Below are 25,841 nucleotides of genomic sequence, written 5' to 3' on the forward strand. Positions count from 1 at the left end.
AATAAAGGAGTGGAACTGTGGTATTACATTCTAACCCAAATAGATATTATTTGCCTGAATCTGTTGTCCTTTAACCGATGCTGGGATTCATTGGCAAAGGACAGCATGCTCCTCTCATCTGCATGTAGATTAGATGAGAATATTAGCAAGGGATCATTAATGAACAATGAAAAGGAGTAGAAGGAAGGGCCTTAGCCAGGAAGGAGACGTGGTGGTAGGTAGCCTTGGCAGAACAGAAACACTCTTTTTTTGTATTTCTCTGTGTGGATTCTTTCCCCGACTGACCCACAACAAAGTATCCAGTTAACGTTAGTTATTGTAAGTTGGAAAACAGCTAGGCAATCCGATTCAATAAGCATCCTTAGGCTACTTCATTTAAGTCCATGAAGTTGATAGAAAAATTTACTAATGGAATGCTGATGTGTGGTTCAGTGGTACATGTTTTTTGTTCCTGTCACAGCTGTCAACCAGTTAATCCACAAAGAAGACAAGCCCAACTTTATGTCGTTGTCCAGTATCACTGTATTGTTGAGATGTGTTTGGATGTGTGGGTGGGTCAAACCTTACTCATCGCATGGACGGAGAATGCACAAGCCTGTAGTGAGACAGTGATTATGTCAGCTATCAACCATCCTTTAGTGTGATTGACTGCCTGTAGCCAGCGTGGATATCTAGCTGGCTTCGTCAGAATGCTGATTACTTCTCTGATCTGCCTGACCTCAATAGGACATGCTACCCGGATCCCTCCCACTCTGGACGACTAATGACCCAGTGACCCCTGGAGGCCCTCTACAGAGCCCGGGTGACGTCGGTTCTTTAGGAGCCGCCTGACTCAAAAGTAGCGGTGTTGTTGTCTGGGTCCACCGTTGCCTGCTGTGGGCTGCCCTTCGGTCCACTCCGCAGCCGATTGGTTCTTCGGGGAGGGCCCGCGTCTCTCCTCACACAGCAGCGCATCAATAATGCACGGGCCAATTTGCAAGTGAAACAAGTTAACCAGTGTGAGTGTGCGCTGGGCGTCCAGCATGGGGGCTGACAGTGACTGACAGGTCCTGTGGGGCAGGCACCGGTCATGCTGTGAGGGGGTCGTCAAAACGGTCCCACACTGGCTTGAGGTGACACAGACCTCAACGGTGTGTGCCTTAGTCGATGTTGGAAACGTTGGAGATTTTTAGGGTGGAATCGGAGATCTTTCCCTGCGCGGTGGTGCGCCTGCAGTGCCAGCTCGCACAGTGAAATATTTCAGTGCATATGGGAGTGCATTGTAGAGCCCTGTAATGTCTGTTCCTCCATGTGGAAGGACGGAGATCCAGCCAGGCTCCTTCTTTGCGGTCTGCACTGCGGTATGACTGTGATCCCTTTCTGGCTTTTAATGACTGCAGCAATGCAATGCACACTAAGTAGGCTCTGCTTGTCTGACTGCCTATGGGCACTTGGCTTTATGTTCTTTATTTCTCTGTAGAGGCCTCGCATACGTTTCATCATTATTGATTGGGACTCTGTGCCCTATACCTGTCAAGCCAAATGGACGGGGGCTCTTATTTCAGAGCGGAAGATGTTTGGAACATTCACTGGAAGATTGGTGTGTTAAACACTATTCTCTAGTCCAGAGACGCAAAGATGCTATCGTTTCAACATTGTTTCTCTGTGTGTGTCTGAGATGCACATGTGTGACATGTGTTCACATGTGTTGAGTGTGTGAGACTGGATCCTAAGTGCATAGTGTGTGTGGAGCTGAGGCGGTTGAAGAGCAGTGGGTCTGAGAATTCAGGTGAAGGCTGAGTCTTGCTGTTGTTTTGTCTGAAAGGCAGCTAGCAAGGCGCAGCCCTCCGGACCTCATTACTGGGAGTGACGGGCATCCAAGATCGTGCTCCGTGCTGCAGCCAGCCTAACAAACAGAAGCCAGTAGAATGAGTGCATGCGGACTGTAGAATCAGCTTTGACATGGAGATAAAGACCGGGGTCTCAGTAGGTGGGTTGGGTCTGGCTAGGCTGCATCACTAGAGCCTCAGCTGGTCTTCCAGATTCTCATGCCTGATATTGGACTGCTGATAAGTCACTAGGCACGTGACAGATGGGGAGAGTTGACACATTACAACATTTTGATTGGCTCAGGGGTGTTCTGCAGCTCTTTGCTCATGCTGCTGGTTAAAGGGTAATGTCATGATTGGCACCAGGCTGCCGTTGAGTATCATCTATTTTCTCCCACGCATTGTAATAAATTATTGCCATTTTTCATTTCATTTGTAACAATGTGGACTAAAACTCTGTAGTCCCAACACCTAACTGCAAAGTGTAATCCTCTCGCACATACCAGTTTTACTTACTCAAACGTGTTGTTAGGGCAGAAACAAATTGATTGGTTCAGGCAAACACCCAATCGAAATGGAGAGGAGGCGTTGCTCATGAACATTTCAAGCTAGATCAAAAAATCAAGGGAATTTTATCTCCAGCAAAAATTCACCACTGAATGTTAGCGTAATCGAGTCATTTAGCACATACTTTATTATAACATAACAGGCAAACTTACTCTTTCACAGAGTTAGCAGAATTGCACACGTATTGTATGTAATTTGAGGCATTCATGAGCACCTCCTCCTCTCCATTTTGATTGGATGTTCGCCTGTACCAATCACATTTCATTCTGCCCTCAGAACATGTTTGAGTAAGTAAAACTGGTATGTGCCATCCCTTTCTGTCAGTAAAGTTACGTTGTTTCCATTCTGTCACAGTGTCATCCTCTCTCTCTGTAAAGTTAGGTTTTCTCCATACTGTCAGTGTCATCCGCTCTGTCAATAGAGTTAGGTTGTCTCCATTCTGTCACAGTGTCATCCTTTTCGTCAGTATGGTTAGGTTGTCTCCATTCTGTCACAGTGTCAACCTCTCTGTCAGTTGTGTTAGGTTGTCTCCATTCTGTCACAGTGTCATCCTCTTCGTCAGTATGGTTAGTTTATCTCTATTCTCTCACAGTGTCATCCTCTCTGTCAGTAGTTAGGTTGTGTCCATTCTGTCAAAGTGTCATTCTCTTCATCAGTAGAGTAAGGTCTCCATTCTGTAAAAGATGAGTGAGCCTTCCTCTGCCTTTTTCAGTCACAGGTTATATACGGCTGGAATCTTCCAATTCATTTTCTTTCTCTTCCACCACAGAATGAAATGACCACATTTTTCCCTGTCTTTATCCAATAGGATGAGAGTTCAGTGAGCAGTGAGGACTTTGATATGAGCGACCCCACATGGATAGCTGATCACGGCCCTGCTTCCGACCTGAGTCCCCCGAACCGCGGAGAGAGAATGCACAGCCCGCAGAATGCACACATCAAGGAGGAGGACGGTAAGAGAGAGTTACTACCACAGCTCGCTCTCCCTGTCTCTCTCTCCTCTGATCTCTCCCTCTCTTTGATTGAAATTAAGTCTGTAATAGGTATGCTTGGTGGAGAGAACGGAGAGCTTTGAATAAATGGATTCTTGCTGGCATAAAGATTGAGTCCAATTATGTGTTCACCACTGTTACAGTACAGTCATCTGTTGAGAAACAAGCAGCCCCCCCCCACTCTCCCTTAGTCAGTCAGTGTGTTAGTAAGACTGGGATAGAGCTGGCTCTTTAGACTGTGATGTGAGTGGAGTGGAAAGGCCAGGGTGAGGCGAAAGAAGATGTTGGAATCAATTTCGATCAAGTGGGCCTCATCCTGCTGCTCTGCTTTCTTTCTGCTTCCGGGCTGCTGTTCCCATAACCAGGAGGGCATTGGAAGGTGACAAGGGTTTGGATAAAGCTGGGCAAGGTAGAGGAGGCATCCTTAGAGAATGTGCCACCAACACCACCTAAATGGTGTCACCCTTAAACTGTACTGGCATGACATAGGGTCATACTTTAATCTGAACTCTTTGGTCTCTTGAGTGTGAGCGTATTTTACTGTGCACTAGGATGCCTTTCTGTTTCCAGTGGGTGGAGGAGAAGGCGCTTGGTGGTGGTGGGCGATGCGCCGTCGCCTGATGTAGTTGTCAGGTAAATGTGTAGAGGTAATGTTCCCGGAGAGAGCCATCAGTACTTGTCTGCACACAGCAGGAGACGGGTCCTGGGAGCAGCATCCCACACAGAGGATGGATGCACCGCTCAACATAAACAAATGAATCAAATAGCTAACAGCGTAGAACACCGCCAGCCACACTCTTTAGTGGAGAAATATCAAACACGCTTTTCTTAAATGCAAAGTTTTAACCGGGAAATGAATGCTTGTCGTTAGCTAGTAGAGCAGGGAGAGACAAGGAGCAGAAATGAGAGAAGTCTTCTTGGCCCCAGCGGGCACTTAGTGAACAAACATGGAGTAGTAGTAGAGGGTATAGTCTGAACCGAGAAACCACCGCTCTCCAGAGGTAGCCCTGTTTTCTCCGGGGCTGCCTCAGGGTGGAGGTTTAGGAGGAATGGGTGCAGGCGGTTGAATCCTGGCAGGCAACTACACCCTCTGTCTCCTCGATGTATACGTATCCCAGGTCGCTGGGGCTGTGCGGCCGGATGGTCGGCTGGGAGTGATGTCGCCAATTTGGTCCTTTTCTCAAGCTGCTCTCCTGGATCCTTTAAATACCGGCCCCGACCAGGTCTTGATGGGATGAACTGGCTCTCTGGAGACAATTCTGGAGGCATTCAACAGGGCCAACGGAGACATTTTCTCTTAAGGACGTTGGTGCCACACTGGTTCAGGAGTGGGTGCGTCTGGGCCGCAATGGTCATTTGTTTGTTGTAGCCTATAGGTTGTGTTAGTGCATCAAGGGCAACATTTCTTGTCGGGGGATGTGAAATGTTTATGGGGAACCTCTGATATGGCCCTCCAATAGAGAACTTTGACAGGCAACCTTGACTTCCCAGCTCTGTCACTGTGAATGATTTGCCAGACGGAGTAAACCTTGCTCCTCTGGCTCTCGCTCCACCCATCCCATGTTTCTGCCCCCCTGATGGAATTAATGTCTCCTTTAAGAAGGCGAGCAGAATGGGAAAAGGGGGAGGCTTTGACTTGCGGGGGAGGCGGGCGGGCCGGGGGTGGGGGGGGTACTGTGCTGTGTGTGGGCTGTGCTGTGTTCCACAAGTGACACTGTGAGTAAGCCGAAGGTCAGTGCCATGTTCCACGAGAGATTCTCCGGCCCTGTGGTTAAGGGTGGCTATGATTGCATTGGAGCTCCACAGGGAACCATGAGAGGCTCCTGCTATACAGGCCTCCCCAGCACGAGAGGCTCCTGCTATACAGGCCTCCCCAGCACGAGAGGCTCCTGCTATACAGGCCTCCCCAGCACGAGAGGCTCCTGAGGGCCGCTGGCTAGGCTGTGGACCAGCCCCCTCAAGGGTCGGAAATGACTGGAAGGGTCTTTAGACGAGTGTCTGTGACAACAACACGGCGGTGTAATAGGCACTTCCTCCCTCACCAGGTTCCACAAGGCTCAGGCAATCAGACATGTCGTCTGGGCTGATTACTCTGTACTTGTGGTGCCATTCTTAGTAACATGCTCTTATCTTCTCTGAGTTCTCCCATGGTTACTTTTGCTGCAGAATCAAGAATACCCATTACAAGTCATTTGTGAAGTCGTCCGTTTGTTTCTGTGTGTTTCCTGCTTTGGCTTTGTCCGTTTATGAAAGATAATATCTGTACTTCTATGATTTGTTTGAAATGTGGAGGACTGAACCATAAAGGAAAATATTCTGTATGCTGTGTGATCACGGGATACCTAGACCAAATGGTCCATGCTTGAGGTACTAGGGCTAGCTTAATGCATGTACACACGTACACACACACACACACACACATCGCGAGGCTAAGCTGGCTTTATACTTGGCTTTAGGAATTTCTCTTAACAGCATACAAGTTCTGATGATGCACTGCTACAGATGTGTAGGTGACCACAGTCTTTACAGCCATGTTCTCTCCCTGGAGGGAGGGAGTGTGATAGGGAGAGTGATTGAGTAAAGAGAGAGTGAGAGTTATTGTTTAAAGAGTGATATGGGGAGAGAGAGAGTTGGGGATTGAAAGACATGGGGGTGAGATAGGGGAGGGAGAGGGACAAGGGGGGGTGGAGAGATGGAGGGATCCATGGCTGCACTGCTGCAGACTCTAGCCCAGTGGCACATGGACTAATGTGTTTGAAGTCACCAAAAGTAGGCCAGTTGATAATGACAGGATGACTTTGATCCGCCTCCCTCCAGAGCCTAAGGTCAACTGTTAAACAAAATAAATAGATTAGAATAGCAATGTGGGATCATCTAATAGTCAGCATAATGAGCTGAGGAGGCCCGGCAGTACCTTAGAAAAGTAACTCATATATCCAGATCCTGTCCAACACTATTCAATATAATAGACAATGAAATCTTATTTAAAATTTCAGATATACAGTTGTGCTAAAAGTTTACATACCCTTGGAGAATTGGTAATATATGTACCATTTGTAGAGAAAACATGAGTGAGCAGGCAAAACATGTCTTTTATTTTTTTTGGGATTCACATTCAACTGTAGGTCATAACAGAATGGCACAATCATAAAACAAAATATGGCAACAAAGGAAAACATTTACTGACCCCTGTTCAGATGTCTGCAAACCCTTAGTTCTTAATACTGTCTATTGCACCCTTCAGCATCAATGACATCAGTGAGCCGCCACCATGCTTCACAGTGGGGATGATATTCTGTTCACTATAGGCCTTGTTGACCCCTCTCCAAACAAAGCGCTTATGGTTGTGACCATAAAGCTCTATTTTAATCTCATCATTCCAAATTACAGTGTGCCAGAAGCTGTGAGGCGTGTCAAGGTGTTTTCGGGCATATTGTAACCAGGCTTTTTTGTGGCATTGACACAGTAAAGGCTTCTTTCTGGCAACTCGACCATGCAGCCCATTTTTGTTCAACTATCATCGCATTGTGCTCCTTGAAACAACTACACCGTCTTTTTCCAGAGCAGCCTATATTTCTCCTGAGGTTACCTGTGGGTTTTTCTTTGTATCCTGAAAAATTTGTCTGGCAGTTTTGGCTGAAATCTTTCTTGGTCTACCTGACTTTGGCTTGGTATCAAGAGATCCCCGAATTTTCCACTTCTTAATAAGTGATTGAACAGTACTGACTGGCTTTTGCAAGGCTTTATCTTCTTTTCCATCTTCATAAAGTTCCATTACGCGGGTCTTTTGAGTTATTTTCTGCTCCTCATGGCTCAGTATCTAGCCTGCTCAGTGCCTCCACGTGAGAGGTAACAAACTCTTTGCCTATTTATACACAGACAATCGAAAAAGCCACAGGTGTGGGAAATCCATTTTCAACAAGGCCAAACATTCAATGGTATGTAAACTTTTTTGATCAGGACCATTTGGGTGATTTCTGTTATCAATATGATTTTAGTCATTTAATTTGTCATTTAACTGATGCACATATGCAAATGTTTTTATTGAATATGTAGTAAACTATATATTGATCATTTAAAAAAGATGCCACACCTGACCATCAATAGTGGAAGGCACAATTGTGATGAAGATGAACTTTAATGATTTTGAGTGCCGGTGCCTCTAGAAGCCATACATTGCGATGATATTCTATCACATTTGTCAATTTATTTTATAGTGAGAAAACGTTTTAAAAAATACTCAGAAACCTATCAAATCCCAATAAATATTGTGTTGTGAGGTCCCTGGCAATTCTTAGCCCGAATTCCTATTGCGGCTTTAGCAGCTCCACAGTCACATTGCCCAAGGCAAGTAAGGGATACAAATTGTGGCCATAATCATGTAATAAACTAATGGTAATACAATAAAGGATTTACTGTCATTAACATATGACATTTCACAGTGTGTGTTCTATTTGATTATGAGTGCGTTCATCAGGTTAATTTCGGGGACTATTGGAGCTCAAGGAACGGTTCACATGAGAGAGGGAGGCTGCAGAGGGAACATCCAATCTAAAGGCGTCAAAAGTTGAATTACAGGAGGGGGGCAGGATAGAGCAGCAGGCTGTTCCAAAGATGAATTACAGGAGGGGGGCAGGATAGAACAGCAGGCTGTTCCAAAGATGAATTACAGGAGGGGGGCAGGATAGAGCAGCAGGCTGTTCTAACAATGAATTACAAGAGGGGGGCAGGATTACAAGAGGGGGGCAGGATAGAGCAGCAGGCTGTTCTAAAGATGAATAACAGGAGGGGGGCAGGATAGAGCAGCAGGCTGTTCTAAAGATGAATAACAGGAGGGGGGCAGGATAGAGCAGCAGGCTGTTCTAAAGATGAATAACAGGAGGGGTGCAGGATAGAGCAGCAGGCTGTTCTTAAGATGAATTACAGGAGGGGGCAGGGTAGAGCAGCAGGCTGTTCTAAAGATGAATTTCAGGTGGGAGCAGGGTAGAGCAGCAGGCTGTTCTTAAGATGAATAACAGGTGGGAGCAGGGTAGAGCAGCAGGCTGTTCTTAAGATGAATAACAGGAGGGGGGCAGGATAGAGCAGCAGGCTGTTATTAAGATGAATAACAGGAGGGGGGGCAGGATAGAGCAGCAGGCTGTTCTAAAGATGAATAACAGGATGGGAGGAGGATAGAGCAGCAGGCCGTTCTAACGATGAATTACAGGAGGGGGCAGGGTAGAGCAGCAGGCTGTTCTAAAGATGAATTTCAGGTGGGAGCAGGGTAGAGCAGCAGGCTGTTCTTAAGATGAATAACAGGTGGGAGCAGGGTAGAGCAGCAGGCTGTTCTTAAGATGAATAACAGGAGGGGGGCAGGATAGAGCAGCAGGCTGTTATTAAGATGAATAACAGGAGGGGGGGCAGGATAGAGCAGCAGGCTGTTCTAAAGATGAATAACAGGATGGGAGGAGGATAGAGCAGCAGGCCGTTCTAACGATGAATTACAGGAGGGGGCAGGATAGAGCAGCAGGCTGTTCTAAAGATCAATTACAGGAGGGGGGCAGGATAGAGCAGCAGGCTGTTCTAACGATGAATTACAGGAGGGGGCAGGATAGAGCAGCAAGCTATTCTAAAGATGATTTACAGGAGGGGGCCAGGATAGAGCAGCAGGCTGTTCTAAAGATGATTTACAGGAGGGGGCAGGATAGAGCAGCAGGCTGTTCTTAAGATGAATTACAGGAGGGGGCAGGGTAAAGCAGCAGGCTGTTCTAAAGATGAATTTCAGGTGGGAGCAGGGTAGAGCAGCAGGCTGTTCTTAAGATGAATAACAGGAGGGGGGCAGGATAGAGCAGCAGGCTGTTCTAAAGATGAATAACAGGAAGGGGCAGGATAGAGCAGCAGGCTGTTCTAAAGATGAATAACAGGAGGGGGGGCAGGATAGAGCAGCAGGCTGTTCTAAAGATGATGTACAGGAGGGGGCCAGGATAGAGCAGCAAGCTGTTCTAACGATGAATTACAGGATGGGAGCAGGATAGAGCAGCAGGCTGTTCTAAAGATGAATTACAGGATGGGAGCAGGATAGAGCAGCAGGCTTTTCTTAAGATGAATTACAGGATGGGAGCAGGATAGATCAGCAAGTAATTCTAAAGATGAATTAGCAGCAGGCTGTTTTTAAGATGAATTCCAGCCTCTCTTACCCACAATTCCACAGTCTACTGAATGTGGTCATGCTGGTGTGTTGATGATGGTGTGTGGGATGATGTCCGGCACTAGTGGTGTCCTCATTTGTTTGGTGTAAGGATGCTTTCTGTTCCAGTAGGCCAGTCCGCCTGTTTAACCACACCCCTCTCCACAACACGAAAATAAGCAAGTCGATTTGTTAGAAGGGAAAACTGACTCACAAGGAGAAATATGGTTAACAATTTCTTGTGTTTACAGGAAAGAACACCAGCCGAGTGGCTGCCTAGTTGTCAACTAGTGTGTGTCTTTCTCTCGGAAACTGCAAATGACCTAAGTGTCTCCTGCTAGGTCTTAAGGTTGTAGCAGTTTTAAGTGACACTGCCTCAAATTTTTTTGAGTCATTCCTTCCGGCATTTAAAGATTCTCTTCAAGATTTCCTGGTGATAAGAACCAGAATGGCCTCGTATGTGTTACCCTGCTGGTTTTCTGTTATACCTCTCTAAGTGTACCTACCTGGGTTTCTGGTACTTAGTCCCTGATTAGGGGAAAAGGGTTGGAGACCTCAATCAGCTTCCCTTCCCCTATCTGCTAAGCTGTTCCCAGAAAACCCAGCCTCATTCCCTGACTGATTACTAGGTAGGTAGGGGTGTGGGTGTGTGTGTGTTGAGACCTTGAGATCCCTCCCCAACCATGTCTCTTATTGTTTTATTGGGGAGCTAGCAGGGTGCATTTCAGAGAACTGTTGTAAAGGTTCACCCATAAAATTCAGGAATGTGTCCATATCAGTTACTCCCTGGTTCACCGCGCCCACCACCCAACGCCTTTTTGGACAGCTCAGTTAAGATATGGCCCGACAAGGGAGTGTCTGTGTTTTCTTAATTTGAAACATGGTTCCTCTGCAGCTCTCAGTGACCCCGGGTTTCGCTAAATCTACTTAGCCTAGCCTATTTCAACTACAACAATTTAATTGAAATAAAATGTGCAAAAATCACACTAGCAAAGAGAAACTCTGCGGCAGAGGTCCACCGTCGGGCACAACACATTGCAGAGGTTTAGAACTTCCTACATCACTGCTCATTCCACTGTAATACACATTGAGTGACATGTCTTTCTTAGTGCTCAGTAGCCACGGGGGCTATATGTCGGAAAAGTGACCCACGTTACCTCGGGAATATGCAGTGTGACATTTGACATTTTCACCCGTTTACTCTGTTAAAGAAGTATCTTCAACACAAATCGGGCAAAAAATCTAAAAAATGCTATCGTAGTATAAAAGCAATCTGAGTCCCAAGAGGAATAGCACCCTTTCATTGCTGTCTGTTTTACATGTGTAGTTGTGCTAAATTAATGAAGATATTCCGTTGTGTTTGTCAGTATTAACATTGGCTGATCGCGTACGTCCTATCCTATATTCCAGCGTGGAATGAGAATGAGAGTAGTACCAGAGCTGGCTAGATGATGAGACAGATGTTTCCCAGAGAGGGATAAAATGAGATGACCCAGGAACCCAGCTGCCAGGCTAGGTCTTGTACTAGAGAACAGAAGGGCCTTTAAAACCCTCCCACCACCCCCACAGCATAGGCTTTGGATAATCATCAACCCTTGCAGAACACCCCTTTGTAAATAAACACGGCTAGGTTAATGGTGGAGTGTGAGGAGGGAGAAACTCTGGGACTCAACAACACTGAGATGCCCTCCGTGGCCCCTGCTTTCATTGTCATATTCACATTTCCAGGCACTTTTCCCCCCAACCCTGTATAACCAAGTACCTCTCATGACATATAATATTGATGTTAGAAATCATTTCATCTATATAGTAATGTATCCTCACAGAAGAATTCCCCTGAATAACCTGCCATCCTGATGATGTTCCAAGACGTTTCTCTTCTCCTCCATTCTCCCTTTGCTGTACTTTTTCTGTTGGTCTCCTTTAAGGAGCTCTAGTCTGCATGCCCCCCCCAACACACACATCCCCCATGGTGCTGCTCCTGCCTGCTGCACCCTGGGAGCAGCCTGTCCCCTGCTTGCTGCCCTCCCCTTGGGGATTGGGCTTTCGCTGGAGGGAAATGAGATCAGATAAAGCTCCCTCTGGCTCTAGCCCTGTCCCCACAGTAGCCACACGGCGCTCCAGTCACTGACACAGCAACTGCCTGTTTAGAGGAGGAGGGGAGGGACTCGGGCAGGGAGAGTTGTGCAGTGTGGCGCAGTGCATTGCTGCACTGACCGGGCTGGCCATGGAGAAATGCTGGACCGGGTTGGACCGGGTCCGAGCTACTGTGTTCTGCTGAGGAGAGATGCTGCCACATGACCACTCGGTCAACTTCCCACTCAGCTGCTAGAATTATGTCATGTCATTCAAATCAGGAGCTGTATGTGGGTTAAGGCCCCAGTAGAGCTTGGTCGCGTGGCGCATTGAACCTTTGGGGTGGGAAAGAGGGAGGAAAACCCTAATATTACCATTATGACCCCCCCCCCAACATACTCCCCAACATGACCACTTCCACTTGGTGCCTGAGTTGGGTTAATGCCAGGAGAGGAAGTAAAAGGTATCAACGCTCAACCAGGTGCTAACCAACCCTGAGGTCATAATTTAGACTGTACACAGTTTTCTGACCCTGACATTGTTTTATTATTATGTTTTCACATTCAGTGGTCAACAAAATTTTCTCATTCTGCTTGCCCTCAACACCTCTGTTTTATGTTCCTCCTAGCCTTGAGGATATTGCTTGGCTGTGGTGGGCTGGCTGATGAGGGGCAATTGGGGGGGTCAGGGCTAGGAGTATGGGCTGCATGAGACAAAAGGTTTGCTGGCTACAACCTTCAATAGCTACATTATAGGAAGCCTAAAATTAAACCGTTCTGGTGGATATTAGGATTTGTTCAAGATAGACAAACATTTCGCTCGCTACAACCTTCAGGAGCTATGTTATTGGAAGCCTAAAATAAAACTGTCTACTGTTATGTTGTGACTATTTCAGTGGATTTTCGAATTAGGTATTAGGATTTGTTGAGGATAGATAAAAACTTCGCTGGCTACACAATTCTCTCGTCTTTTCACTTGACGAAAAAGTCAGTTATCGTTCCCTATATTGATAGTTATTGTATCAATGTCATTCACGAATGGCTAATAAGCTGTTAAAATTGCCAGTGGCAGAAGCCATACAGTTAATAGATGCTCAATGGTGTCTAGCGACATATTCAAACTCAGCGTGATGTTAAAGCGTGACAAAATGATCTAATGTTGAAATGCTATACCAACTGTCAGCAAATGCATGGCGTAGTGGTTAAAGACACAACTTCTTTCATAGGAGACCTGGATTCGAATCCAGGGAGGGCGACAACGATCATCACTTTTTTTTGCCTGCCGGCTGAACTAGTTTCTTTTTTACTTTCTTTTTTACTTTGAAAACGTGTAAAGTAAAGTCCTCAGACTGGGTGAGTGTCTGTCTGTTACAGTAACAGATGTTAGCCAGTAGGCTGTTGTGTGCAGGGTAGTTAGTGTGGGTGACCTTACCTGCTGAGATGTTCTGCTGCTTATTGTGAAAACATATTGAGTGTTTAGGCTCTATTTTCCTCAACTACAATGTGGAAAGGCCAGACATTGCTGGTTGTGGGTCTTCAACAGGACTGTGTCCCAGCTGGAGGCTATGTACAGAGTAGTGGGTGACAGTAGATGTGTTGTTCAGAGTGTTTTGTGGTAAGGAGTCGTTTAGCTGGTGTAAAAGGCAGATTGGACACGCCAGCAGCACGAGGTAACCCTGGTCCTGTGGGTGGAGGGGGGAGTGTGTGTGTGTGTGTGTGTGTGTGTAGATGCATCTTGGTTATAGCATTTGTTTTCTGGTTAGTGATATTGGGAGCGGGGAGGCACAGACTGCCCGTGTTAAGCTCAGAGGCTGGTACTACGTCCATCTTGTGCAAGAGAGCATTAAACACAATGAGAACAAAGTTCACGACTGACGTTGTGGCTGACTGACAGAATGACTGACTGACTCGTACTAAAACAGTTCTCATGTCGTGCAGTGCTGCATGCTCCACTGTCACCCCTTATAAGACGAACGCAGCCAAAGAAACGCGCGTTTACGCGGTCTGCCTTTCTTCTAAACGGAACTGGCTTGTCTGTGTAACAGAACTTCAGCCAGCTAAAACACAGAGTGGGTCCAGGTCTTGATTGTGGTTGTACAGTTTTACAGCAGGCCATAAAGTGTTAATAATCTGCGGCAGAGCGACTCAGCGAGGACGGGGCTGGCTGTAAAGGTGCTCTCAGAGGGGGCTGCTGTTAATGGCCCGACGAGACCCAAAATAATGAGCAGGATACGGCGCCCTGTGGCCACGGCTGGATAACACGACTGGGCTCACACAGGGAATACTAAACACCTCAGACAGGGTATAATCTCAGCCGCCGACACAAGCCTCACACTCAGCTCTTTATTTAGTAGCCGACATCGTTGCTGTTAAGAAAGCTGGGAAAGGCTTTGTTGGAACGAGCGATGTTTGCCATTAAACGAGGTTCAGACCCGTAGCCGGGCCTAATTCTATTTCCTTTTGTTTCCGGCAGTGTGTCGGTGCCACCTACCTCGTTCCCCTTCCCGTCGTTATTCACTGGGATCCCTCCACCCCCCCATGGGCTGTTAGCCCCGGAGAAGCTGAGGAGTGGGGAGAGTCTTTGTGCTGCGCTCTCAGGCAAAACAATGGGCCGCTGCCGACTCCTCCCCCCAAGCTAGTATCGATAACCATCTCCCCCCACCTCCCGCGTCCTCCCATCAGTACCACTCTCCCCTCCACCCAGCAGCCACCTAGCCTGTGTCAACCTCCCCAAGCCTCCCAGATTACTGGTGATGTTGACATAGAGCACTCAGTCCTGTCCCCGTCCCACCGCTGGCTCAGCTCTACAGGGGCATCCCTCCTCCTGACTCAGATTCTGTCCCTCTCCTCTCCAAAGCGGGCCTTCAGTGGAACTATGCCATAGGCTCCTGTGTGTGGACAACCCAGCCTAGTGCCGGCTGGGTTATCAGTACCCACTGGAGAGACGACGTGGATCCGCGGGGGTCAGGCTTATTGTGGGAACACGTCTCCAGTTATGGAGGTGCGGTGTGGTGGAAGGCTGTGTCCTGTTCTTTCTTTCCCTAATGTTAGCAGTCAGACTGAGTGGGAGATGAAGCGCTCGCTCTCTCTCTCTCCTTACCCCCCATTTAGTGCTGCATTTGGGCTGCCAGTCAAGCTGTTCTCCTCACCTCCTCTCCTCACCTTCCATATCTATTTCTGGTTATGCTGTCGTCAACAGCCTCATCATCCTCCCCCTGCTCCTGGGTAGCCGCGGGGCTGTTTAACTGTACCAGCATGTCGTTCTGCGGACAACTCATTTTGTGTTGCTGGTTGACATACCCGTCCTGATCCTGGGTCTCCTGTCAACATTATCACAGGGAGATATGTGATCAGACAGCCAATCAGAGCTCAGTCTCCAGCACTCCGTCCTGCCCTCCTCGGTGTAGGATGCTAAATGCATGAGTGGCCATCTCTCTCTCCCCCTACTGCCAGATGGATACGTTTTCCTCTGGCTGTGAGGTACGGTCGGGCTCCTAAGGTGCAGGCAGTGTGTGTGTGTGTGTGTGTGTGTCTGGCATTATATGCCGGGCTCGGGAGCGTGTGGGAGCGGGGGCCGGGTGGGGCTCCACAGTCCGGCCCTTTATGTGGCTGCTGTGTGGGAGGCAGAGCAAGGAGGAGGGGCCCTTTCTCACCACTCCTCAGCGTTGTCTTTCACCTCTCAAGGCCAGAGAACAAGCTGCAGGCAGGGCCTCCAACGGCCAGCCCAGGCAGCACCGATGGGAGAGGTCGGGGAGGGGCTGGCAGAGGGAGGACGGCTACAGGGAGCAAAGTAGGAGTGGGTGAAAGAAATGGATGGAGCACCCAAATGATCCAGCAAGCGAGGGAGGAGGGGAGAGTCAGGATACAGAGGGAGCCCTAAATGGAAGAATGGGGGAGAGCTAGAGGGATAGGCAAAAGGATACTATGAGAATTCTGGAACTAAACAAAGCGTAGTGTATTTAGGCATAGACATTAGTGCTGGGCTACCGATGTGTAAGTGTGCGACTGAGGATTAGGGACTATGTGTGTTGTGTTCTCCTATATTTAGCGTGCTCTGTGGATTTTGTCTTCATTTGTATTCCTACTTTAAGTGCTAAATACCTTGTTGTTGGGAAAGAACCATATGTCTGCTGCACACAGAGAGAAAGAGCAGGAGAAAAGGAGTTTTCAGCATTCATGGACCAAAAGTGCAAGAACAAGTTGGCTCACTATTTAGAAAAGAGATGGAGGATGCTGTAGGCTGATAAGTACTGGGGTTTTGGCTCAGATACAGCTGACTAGCTAACGCAAGCAAGACAAACATTTGTTTAACATTTAATGATCGATAGTAAGAGTTACATTTAAAATGATTGTCCAATAATGATTTCAAAATACAGGCTTAACTGTATAGATTTTTTTTCCTCATCAACTCTTTGACTGGATAATGAAATATTGTTAAATTATTTCATATTTGTTTAATTCGATATTGACAAAAGACCCTATTACCTGTGCTGCGGAGTACACCAAGAGAATCATGAATCCAGACAAATGGAATTCAAAAACAGTATTATTAAACCTAGTAGGAAATCAACTAAATATATAAAATCAGACGACATGAACAAGATTCGTGACTGATTCCTATTTTCCTTCCAGTCTGTGTATGTTCTTTGTGAGCGTGTTTACTTTGTGTAGCCGTTAGCGATTATGCTAATGTACTAAGTGTCCGCTGGAAGTTAAAAGGCTTTCCCAAAACCTCCTCAAATAAATGTTAACTACAAAGCTAGCTAAGCAGCATGATTTCTCATCATTCTGTTATCTTGCTGGTGGGCACTTGAATAAAAGGGCATCTACCTGCAAAATTGTTGTGGACATTCAATACATTTTATTTTGGGTAAAAACTTGTGATTTAGAGAATTACAAAATCCCAAACCTTGAACGCAAAAAGTAAATTATATACATTTCGATGAAGAAGAAAAAAATATTGTATCGGACCCAAAACTGTTTTGTTGCATCTTATAAAACACCACAAACTCAAATGATCATAATCCACTTAAATGTCCTGAAAATCCTTGGTATTTTGAATATATTTTGTTAGCTATTACCACCCAGCCTAATTACTAAAAATAATCATATTCATGAAAGGGAGCATAAAAAAAAGATATTTGCAAATCTGGACAAATCTGGACAGCCCTCTGGATCTGGTTGAAGACTGAATATTGCCCCTGGGCAGTATGACAGCCCTTATCTAGAGGCTCAACACTTCAGGGGAGCTAAAGAGGGCTCTTTCACACATCCCATTGTGTTTTTAAATTGGTGATTAAGTTGTGTTCTCTTGGGTGTAGGGAGTATTGTGGCCTATGATTTAAGGAGATCAGAGGAATTGTTTAGTTGATTAGAAATTGTATCTCAAAATTATAATTCCAGGACAGTCCATTATTTAGGGTGCCATTTTGGACGCAGACCATGATGTCTTGTCGCGCAGCTTTGAAAGACAGCCGGGGACCATGGAGAAAGGAGTGTGTCTGTAGTGTGGTTGAAATGAGGCAGACTCCTGTTGTGATGGTGATTAATGGACTAGGCCACAGTCTGAAACACAGAATCTGTACCACTGCTCTCTGGGTTGAGATAATTGCATTAGGAAACCTCAGTGGACTCCAGTTTTGGGGACCCCACCCCCCAGGGTCTCTTGGAACTGGATTCAGCAGTCCCCCTATCATCATCTGATTTTGTGTTTCTGGATGAGTTGTAAATGTTTCACTTTAGGAAGATTCCTGGCAATATCAGAGCGTAGTGTTTTTCTGATGGCTGTTGTTTGACTGGCTGGCCTTCACCTGCTTTGCCCTTTGGTGCGTTTTTGCATTGTGGGAATAAACATTGTTCTGTTAGTGATGTGAGGAATGGAACATTTCTTTAAACCTTTAAGCTAAGGGGGAAATTTACATGAATTTACAATGAAGGAATTAGCCCTGTCTGTCTGTATGACAGGAGTCCTGCCCAAGGCAGTGGGCTTCCATGTGATGAAGTCATGGCAACCCAGAGCCTGCAGTCATTTTATTTGAGACAACATGACTCCGTCAGTCATTAATGATTAGGAATTTAAGAGTGAAGTAAAGATTGATTTGTAAGAGTGTGACACTTATTGGCGCTGTGATTTTCTCACTTTGTCTTTTGTACTTCTGTCATGTGAAGCCATCCTGTTGTTGGAAGCACAATGCTGTGAGCAGTGGTCTGTGGTCTGAATGCCTCGCATTCAGTCACACAGCTCTTTTACACAAAGTTGTGTCACGGTGTTATCGTGGACCTACAGGGGTTTTACTGCCATTTTTCCCATTGTGTAAATGTGCCAAATGTGCTGACGACAACCTGTAATGTAAATGTTGTGTGGTAAGAAAATATGGAACTTAATTAGTTTTTTTCTTTTTATCGTTTCCAATCCCAAGTTTATTGAAACATTCCCGTTGCCGCCACTTCTCATGGAGTGTCTGAGTGTGTGGTCTGACTGAAATGAATGGCAACAGCTTTGTGGTGATGGACAGCCTCAGCACTTCCTCCTCCACCGGCCATATTTCCCCTGAAGGATGACAGTTTGGGAGAGATGGAGGAACGGAGATGCATTAAGCAGCAGCACTTGCCTTGTGAGAGAGGGAGTGGGGACAAGACAAGAAGAGAGAGAGAGGGAGTGGGGACAAGACAAGAAGAGAGAGAGAGGGAGAGAGCGAGGAGAAGAGGTAAGGACGAGGGGGAGAGAGGAGAGAGACAGAGAGACTGAGAGATCAGATTGTGTTGTGGGCCAATGGTTCCTTCCCACCTGAACAAGATAAAATCCCGGGATTATTTTCCAAACAGCTGTTACACAAAAGGGTGTTATGAAGTTTGACAATGGCTGAGGGTTATTTGACCATGTAGTGTTGCAATATAATCAAACAGAAAAAGGAAATTTCTGCCCGTTTCAGCAGTTACCCTCACCCAAAACAAATGTCTGTACTGAGTGCAGTGACGGAGAGACTGAGGGAAGGCAGGCTTAATAAAAGGAATTAGTGCAAAATCACACTGCATACACTGGCCCACCACGTGTAATGAGCACGAGAGGCTGCATATTAAACATGATGAAAATCCTAATGACATTCCTTAGAGGAGTTTGGTCACGCTAAATGTCAGTGACCTAGATTGAGATCACCTTCCTGCTACATGTTTTATGGGGAACAGAAATTGGAGCAAATTTAATTTAGCGTAGCCGAGAGACGTGCTGTATGGTTGCAGAATGGGGGTGTGGTTGAGTGTCTGTGTGGGAGAATGAGATAAATCTCAGATTTGGAACATGCCGATTTCTTGCCAATATGAATTTAACGATAGTCTCTTGGGAATTGTGTGCGTGTTTGTTGGCTTGTTGACTAAACTTTGATCTAGGCCTCTATTCCCCTGCAGAAGATGCAGCCCGCTGTGTTTATCAACAAGTGACACTGCCTCATTTTTCTGCATTTATTCTGTTTCAATATGTGTCAATGGGAGAGGAAAGCAACGGAGAACACAGGGCTGGCTTCCCTGAAGTCATCACAGCACAGAAATATATATACTTTACTCACACAAATTAAAACAGTGTGTGTCTGGGGGAGTTAGCCTCTGAGTTTTCTGTGTTGTGTCACTGAAGGTGAGAACACACCTTTCTAGTCCTGGATGGGTTGAAAGCACCCGCACGCACATCTGGTCAGCAGCCGTCTGTCTGTGTACCTACACCAACATTCCCATCAAAAGGAGAGCAGTCGTTGAGGAACATTCCATTCACTTGCTTTACGTTTGTCTTACGGATGAAGGCTCTCCTTCCTCATCATTTGTCATGATGATTCACTGGTGCATTGACCACAGCATTGGGACTGCAGCCTAACAGCTACTTTGATCATTGATTCATCTGTACATTTTTACTATGATAAATCGATTTTAGCATTAATTGCATGTTTTCTGTGAAACAAAATAGTGTGTAATCTGGAGTATTCTCTTTAAGTATTCTCTTTAAAGAAAGATGTGTGATAGCAGTTATTTTTATCGAGTTAGCTCAAATTGCACAGAGATGCTTAATTATCCTATAAAATATAGAGACTATCCAGAAGGAGTAGGAAACTGTAAGATATTGCAGTGAATCTCATACCAGCTTTAAAAATAGCCGGAAGATGACAACATCGCTATATTGAAATTGAGATTGACTGGGGAAAAATAAGACATTTTCCTACTTTGCCAATAAAGGCCTGATCCATCAGAAATGTGGGAAATTCTTACCTAGCAGCCGCCGCCCCCCAAGCAGCCCACTGGTTTATTGGTACGTTGTGTAGTCGGGCATCTCCACCATTCATTCAGGACATATCTCATGCCATGAATACAAACTAAAACCCATTATGTGAAAATCAGAACATGACACACTTGTTTTGAATTACCTTCATTCTCTGTCATCATGTCCCCGCTGGGTCTTCTATTCAGGGACTCGTGCATCACAGTCGAACTGCCGTGGAAGCCAAGTTTAGCTGTATTCGGTGTGCAGCACTTCACGGAAGTATGAGTGGAAAAGGCTCCCATATTTTATAAGACTCCCCCGGCCACAGCCTTCGCTGTCCTTAGTGTTTCTTGGTTGTTGCTGCGTCCCACGTGGTCCTAATCGATTATAAAAATCTGTTGCTGGCAATGTTTTATTATCAGTGTTAATGTTAATTATAATGATTAGTGTTGAAGCTCTACTGCAGTTTTGACAGCCTTGTTCCTGGGGTGGGTAAGGGAAGATGGCACCAGACCAACCTGCCTATACAGCTCTGGAAAGAATTAAGAGACCACTGCACCTTTTTCTTTCCTTTCCAAAAAAGTTGTAAAGGAAGGTTTTGAGTGAGGAACAGAAGGGTTAAAAGTAAGAGACTTTTTGGAAAGTAAAGAAAACGGTGCAGTGGTCTCTTACATTTTTCCAAGCTGTATTCAGTACACATCCTTGTTGGATCAAAGGAGAACATCTAGTGCCTGCCCCACCATTAATGGCTTTTTTAGTTTTTTTAAGTAATTTAAGCATTTTATGCTATATTAAACAGGAGAGTGGGGAAAGTGTTTTGCTGACCACCCTAGGCCACTCTTTTAATGGCTTCCAGTCAAGTTATATGGGAAGACCAAGGAACACATTATATTCTTTATTTCTGTTACAGACTGTTTAGCTACAGTGTTCCCTTATCATAATGACCCGTAAGTCCTGAACAGCCGTAGAAAACACAAGATGGCCTCTGCTGCTCCACCTGTCTTCTTTCTGGGGACTGATTCTCTCCCAGGGCACTACGACAGGTCAGCCTCACAAATAGGTCAGCAGTCAGGTCTCCTGGCTGGTGGGGGCAGATCATCAATGTGGCCACAGACTGTCTCAAGGAGCTTACCTGCCTGGGGGTCTATTTATAGTTAATCAGTCAGTACAGTCGGCCGTGAGGGCGTCGCCCTGGAGGTCCCAGATCAGATCTGAGGGATTGTCTAAATTGGACGACATTGGGACCAGGTAGTGCTAGGTGCTCTCAGGGCAGCCGTGGCTTTAGTGATAAGAGGGCTAGGTCCGAAGGTCGTTGATAAGTGGAGTTTAAAGTATCACTAGGTTGAGCTAAGCGGCTTTGGGTGTTTGGTGCCAGAAGCACACGTAGGGGTCCAAAAGCCAGACCACCAGTCACTCCCCCTTTGAGTGGTCTCCTCAAATTCTTTGACAGGTAGGCCTAGATGTGGTGGTTTTCATGGCCGTCCACTTGGCTCCGCTGCAGTTAGAAATAGCCTACATTGCATGAGTCAGTAATAATGATTCCTTGGTCGACCACTGAAGATGTTGTCCAAGGGGCTACAGCCTTTCTAACTCTGTCATTCCACTACTCCCATGGCTCTTAAGACAATGGCTTGCTACTTGTTTATCTTTAAGGACCCATATTTCACCAGGTAATCTCTGTAATATATTTATTGCCTTCATGCTAGCAAAGAAAAAAAAATGCTTATTGTTAGTAAATCTATGGATTACATTGAACAATAATTCCATTTAGCTTGAATTCTTTAAGGTTGGTAAGCTCACTTGACAACAAAACCTAGTAAATATCACTACTTCTACATGCACAGAATGTTACGTTTCAGTAACTTTTACATAGTTCAACTTGATGTAAACGTAGTATAATTTGTAGAGTTTTATTTGTGTTTTTTTTTTATTTAGACTGGCGTATGTGTTTAGTTTTTACTTGCAACCCATTGGGCACCTCTTCCAGACCTTTGAGAGGAAAACTGGGAGAGAAAACAGACTGCAGGATTGGTTTGGTGGATGGGAGACTGGATAGGTAGACCTCTCGAATGTATTAGGACTCAACACACACCTCAGTGTGAGAAGGGTGCGAATGTGAGTTGTAATTGGCACTGCAGGTGTGCGTGTGTGCGCGTGTGTGTGCGCGTGCGCGTGTGCGTGTGTCTGTGTGTACTGTATTGAGCAGAGGTGAAGAATGTTAAATAGTTTGTAGCGGTATTATATAAAATGTGTCAATGTACTCTGGCTATATTGTCCGAGACATTGTGCTCTGTGGAGGACTCAGGCATTCCAACTGTTCTGCCCCCCCACAACACCCCCCCCCCCCACCGCCGCTTCTCTTCTGTCTTTTCTCTTTCACTCTCTCTCTCTTTCATCCTGACTGTCTACATTCATTCTAGGGTTCTCCTTCTTTCAATAATCCATTCTGTTCAAGGTTGGGGAGGGGAGGGGTGGAAAGCTGGAGGCACAGGGGCAGAAATCCATGTGATCGCCCACCCTAAATGAGCAAAGCCAATATTATACAACCCCGTTTCCAAAAAAGTTGGTACACTGTGTAAAATGTAGGGAAAATAGTACAAAGAGAACATATCACATGTTTAAACTGATAAATGTTATTATTTCTGGAAAAATATATGCCCACTTTGAATTTGATGCCAGCAACGTGTTTCAAAAAAGCTGGGACAGAGACAACAAAAGACTGGGAAAGTCGGTGGAAACCTGGTGGAACATTTCACGCTAATTAGGTACGTTGGCAACAGGTCAATAACATGATTGGGTAAACAAAGATAATTCCAGTGAGGACAATGCCGAAAACTGGTATTGGAGGGCCATGATCTTCGGGCCCTCAGACGGCATTGCGTTAAAAACAGGCACAATTCTCTAGAGGTCATCACTCCATGGGCTCAGGAACACTTCCGAAAACCTTTGTCTGTTAACACAGTAGGGATGCAACGATAAAGTGGGCCCATGATTCGGTATGTGTTGCGGTTAGTGGGTCACAGTAACAGTACGGTTTTGGTATGAATGAAGTCATGATGTTATCTTGTCATTGAAATCCAGATTTCAATGACGGCGGTGCCTCTTCAAATGGGCATCTCTCTGAACGCATTTTAGCCATGGTTGTGCGCAGTGAGAAACCATGATATCAGTCAGAATGTTACATGTCAGTGACGGTTGGCTGCTTTTCTCCCAACACGGTTGTTCATAAGGTAGATTGCTAGCTAGTACCAAGCTAGGTTATTTAGCTAGCTACATAGTGGACATTGACTGTTAAACTTCCTGCAGGTACCGTACCGGGAAAGTACAAATTCAATCAGAGGTTTTTGGAGCAACTTTGCCTTGTGGTTGAAATCTGTTGAAGGGAAATAAAATTAAGCCCACTGTGTTTTATGCAAGAAGTCTTTCAAACTTGGTACATTTATGAGAATTATATGAAAGGTGAGAAACTCAAAACCAACAAAAACGCTTCAAAAAGCCTCCAATAAATGCCCGGTATTTCTGAGTTTTGTTTAGTTGTATCACCGACGACAGTCCCACAAAGTACAGCCAGTAACGTTATTGTTAGAAGTAGGCTTACTGCTCTAACGACGGTGGGTACTTTAGGTGAAGTGGTGTCCATATATAACTTCCTGAAACCTGCAATGCTGCATACACCCTGCAGGGCGCCTTTAGGGAGGTTTACCTCTGAGATGTCATTGCAAATTGTCCATTGTTGTTTATAGCCAGATTTATGCTTCTGCGGGTCTGCGTTGTTAATGTCATATGCGGGTGTACGGAGACATGCTCAGCATTTATAGTTCTGTTGCCTTGTGCTGCATTGTTGTGTAGATAGCCATTACACTTCTTAGCACTATGCGGCAATGTCGCGCAAAATGTTGGCGTGTTTGAGGGAACTAGTGAATTAAATGAAGAGGAGGAGGATGGAAAGAAGGAAAGAGAGAAGATACTTGGTACCTGGTTTGTTTACTTGTAGAGCAGGAAAACGTCACAATAAGTATCTGTATAGTTGGTAAGCAATATAATTGCTATCTATCTAGAATACAGTGTGCTTGTTCAGCAGATGCGTAAGATGGACGAAGAGGTGTATTTAAAATATTTTAGCATGTCGGCTAATCGTTTCAACGATCTTCTGCATTGCTTGAAACCCTTTATTACACATCAAGCCACCCACTTCACACAATCCTGCTTCAGGGGACAGTTGCTATCCCTCCATCTGCAAACCTTCCTGGGCTAGGAGTCACCATCCTCATGTCATCGTTGGAGATGCTGCTTTTCCATTACATGTAAATCTGATGAAGCCCCTTCAAAGTAAGCAATTGTTTATTGATATTCTGAAAATATTTGGAGGGTTAAATCATAAGCAGATAATATATTAGATTAATAATAGATTTATACTTGTAAATGTTCTGACTTCTATTTGCTTCCAAATGTGTATATTCAATGTATATTCTGCTTTACCAGGCGCCAATCTGGACAAAAACAAGAGGATCTACAACTATCAACATTCACGGGCCAGACATGTGATTGAGAACTAATTTGGTATGATGGTCGCAAGGTGGAGAATTCTAGGCCGACCACTGGAATTCCTACCAGACAAATGTACACGTGTTGTGATGGGCTGTGCTGCACTGCACAACTGTCTGGCCAATTCAGATGCTGCCAACATACCTGCAACAAAGTATATACCACCTCATTTCACAGACTCTGTTTTGAACAATGGCGATGCACAGCCATACTTTGCAAAAACGAGAATTTCTGAATTTTGGAATCGAAGAATCGGTTCTCGAGACATCCATAGTTTGGACATCTGGCTACGATATTTTATAGACAGTCGCAGAACTTAAAGAGATGGTATTTATCAGTTGACCTCATGATATACTGTTTTATGCCGTTTTAGCTCTCTGAGATTCTATGACAATTGCTATATGAGCTGCTTATATTGTTACTAATAGACATACCAGAAAGATTACACACACATGGGGAATCTGATTTGACTGATGCTTTATGAATACAGACCCAGAACTACTTACTGTAGAGTTCTTTTTAAATGGACAACTGTGTGCATATGCCATCTGCATATATAGTTGCATATCGTATTCTAATAAAGTGTTATACAAACGTAAAGGCTTTGCGAGCACAGCACAACATTTAATTTATTTTATTGAATGGACTATCACTGGTTTATTTCATGCAAACTATGCACTTTGGGGAAATTAACAATGCTTCAAATTCTGTGACAAAATGGTATTCAAATGAAATGTACAAGCTGAAGTTGTTTGCCTTCATTTTAGATCCATGACTTGTTGATGATGTCACAGAGACACCATCTTTTCATGTCCTTACCATACAATTTGGAATTAGAATTCTAACTCTCACCATTCAAGATCACAGGATGATGGGCCATTGGTGATGTCATAGACAAACATTCGATTACACATGACAATAAAGATGCCTGGCAGACAAAAATTCTCAGAACTGAACGATCTTCCCGAGCTTGTGTATATTATTTACTTTCTCTATACGAATTTGCTGGTTCTTTAATTATGAACAGATCTTTTCAGACATTTTGGTTTCTTAACATGTTGACGGTCATCAAGTTGAAGAATCCATATTTCTTTAATGACTTCATGGACACCTTGATGCCTCCCATGGTACCCAAACAATGGACCAGCACCCCACCCCTGCAGGGTAGGACCCTTACTAACCTGGGCCAGGCTGTTTGCTGGGTGGAGCTCTGAGACCACAGCCAAGACCCCCGCTAGACCACTGAAACACCTGAGGACCAGAGAGGCCCAGGAAACATATCAAACCACAACTGTCCAGCAGGAGCCTCTCCCACCCCACACTGTGGTCAAGGACTATGTTCCAGCATCCAGTATGGTCTAGCAGGAACCTTTCCAATGCTCAGTGTGGTCCAGCCTCTACCAACACCTGGTGTGATCCAGGAACCTCTCCTAACACCCAATGTGA

General features: G+C 45.4%; 1 protein-coding gene across 4 annotated transcripts in view; it reads left to right on the forward strand.

Moving 5' to 3' along the window:
• The window catches only part of nol4lb (nucleolar protein 4-like b), a 94,996-nt gene that overhangs the window by 52,533 nt on the left and 16,622 nt on the right, over positions 1–25,841 (forward strand). For all 4 annotated transcript variants that reach the window (XM_020052034.2, XM_010875727.4, XM_020052035.2 and 1 more), the window contains one exon: positions 3,184–3,328. In XM_020052034.2, the coding sequence (XP_019907593.1) occupies positions 3,184–3,328 (145 nt within the window). The remainder of the gene's footprint in view (positions 1–3,183; positions 3,329–25,841) is intronic.

The sequence above is a fragment of the Esox lucius genome, chromosome 12, assembly GCF_011004845.1.
Source record: "Esox lucius isolate fEsoLuc1 chromosome 12, fEsoLuc1.pri, whole genome shotgun sequence".
Taxonomy (NCBI): Eukaryota; Metazoa; Chordata; class Actinopteri; order Esociformes; family Esocidae; genus Esox; species Esox lucius.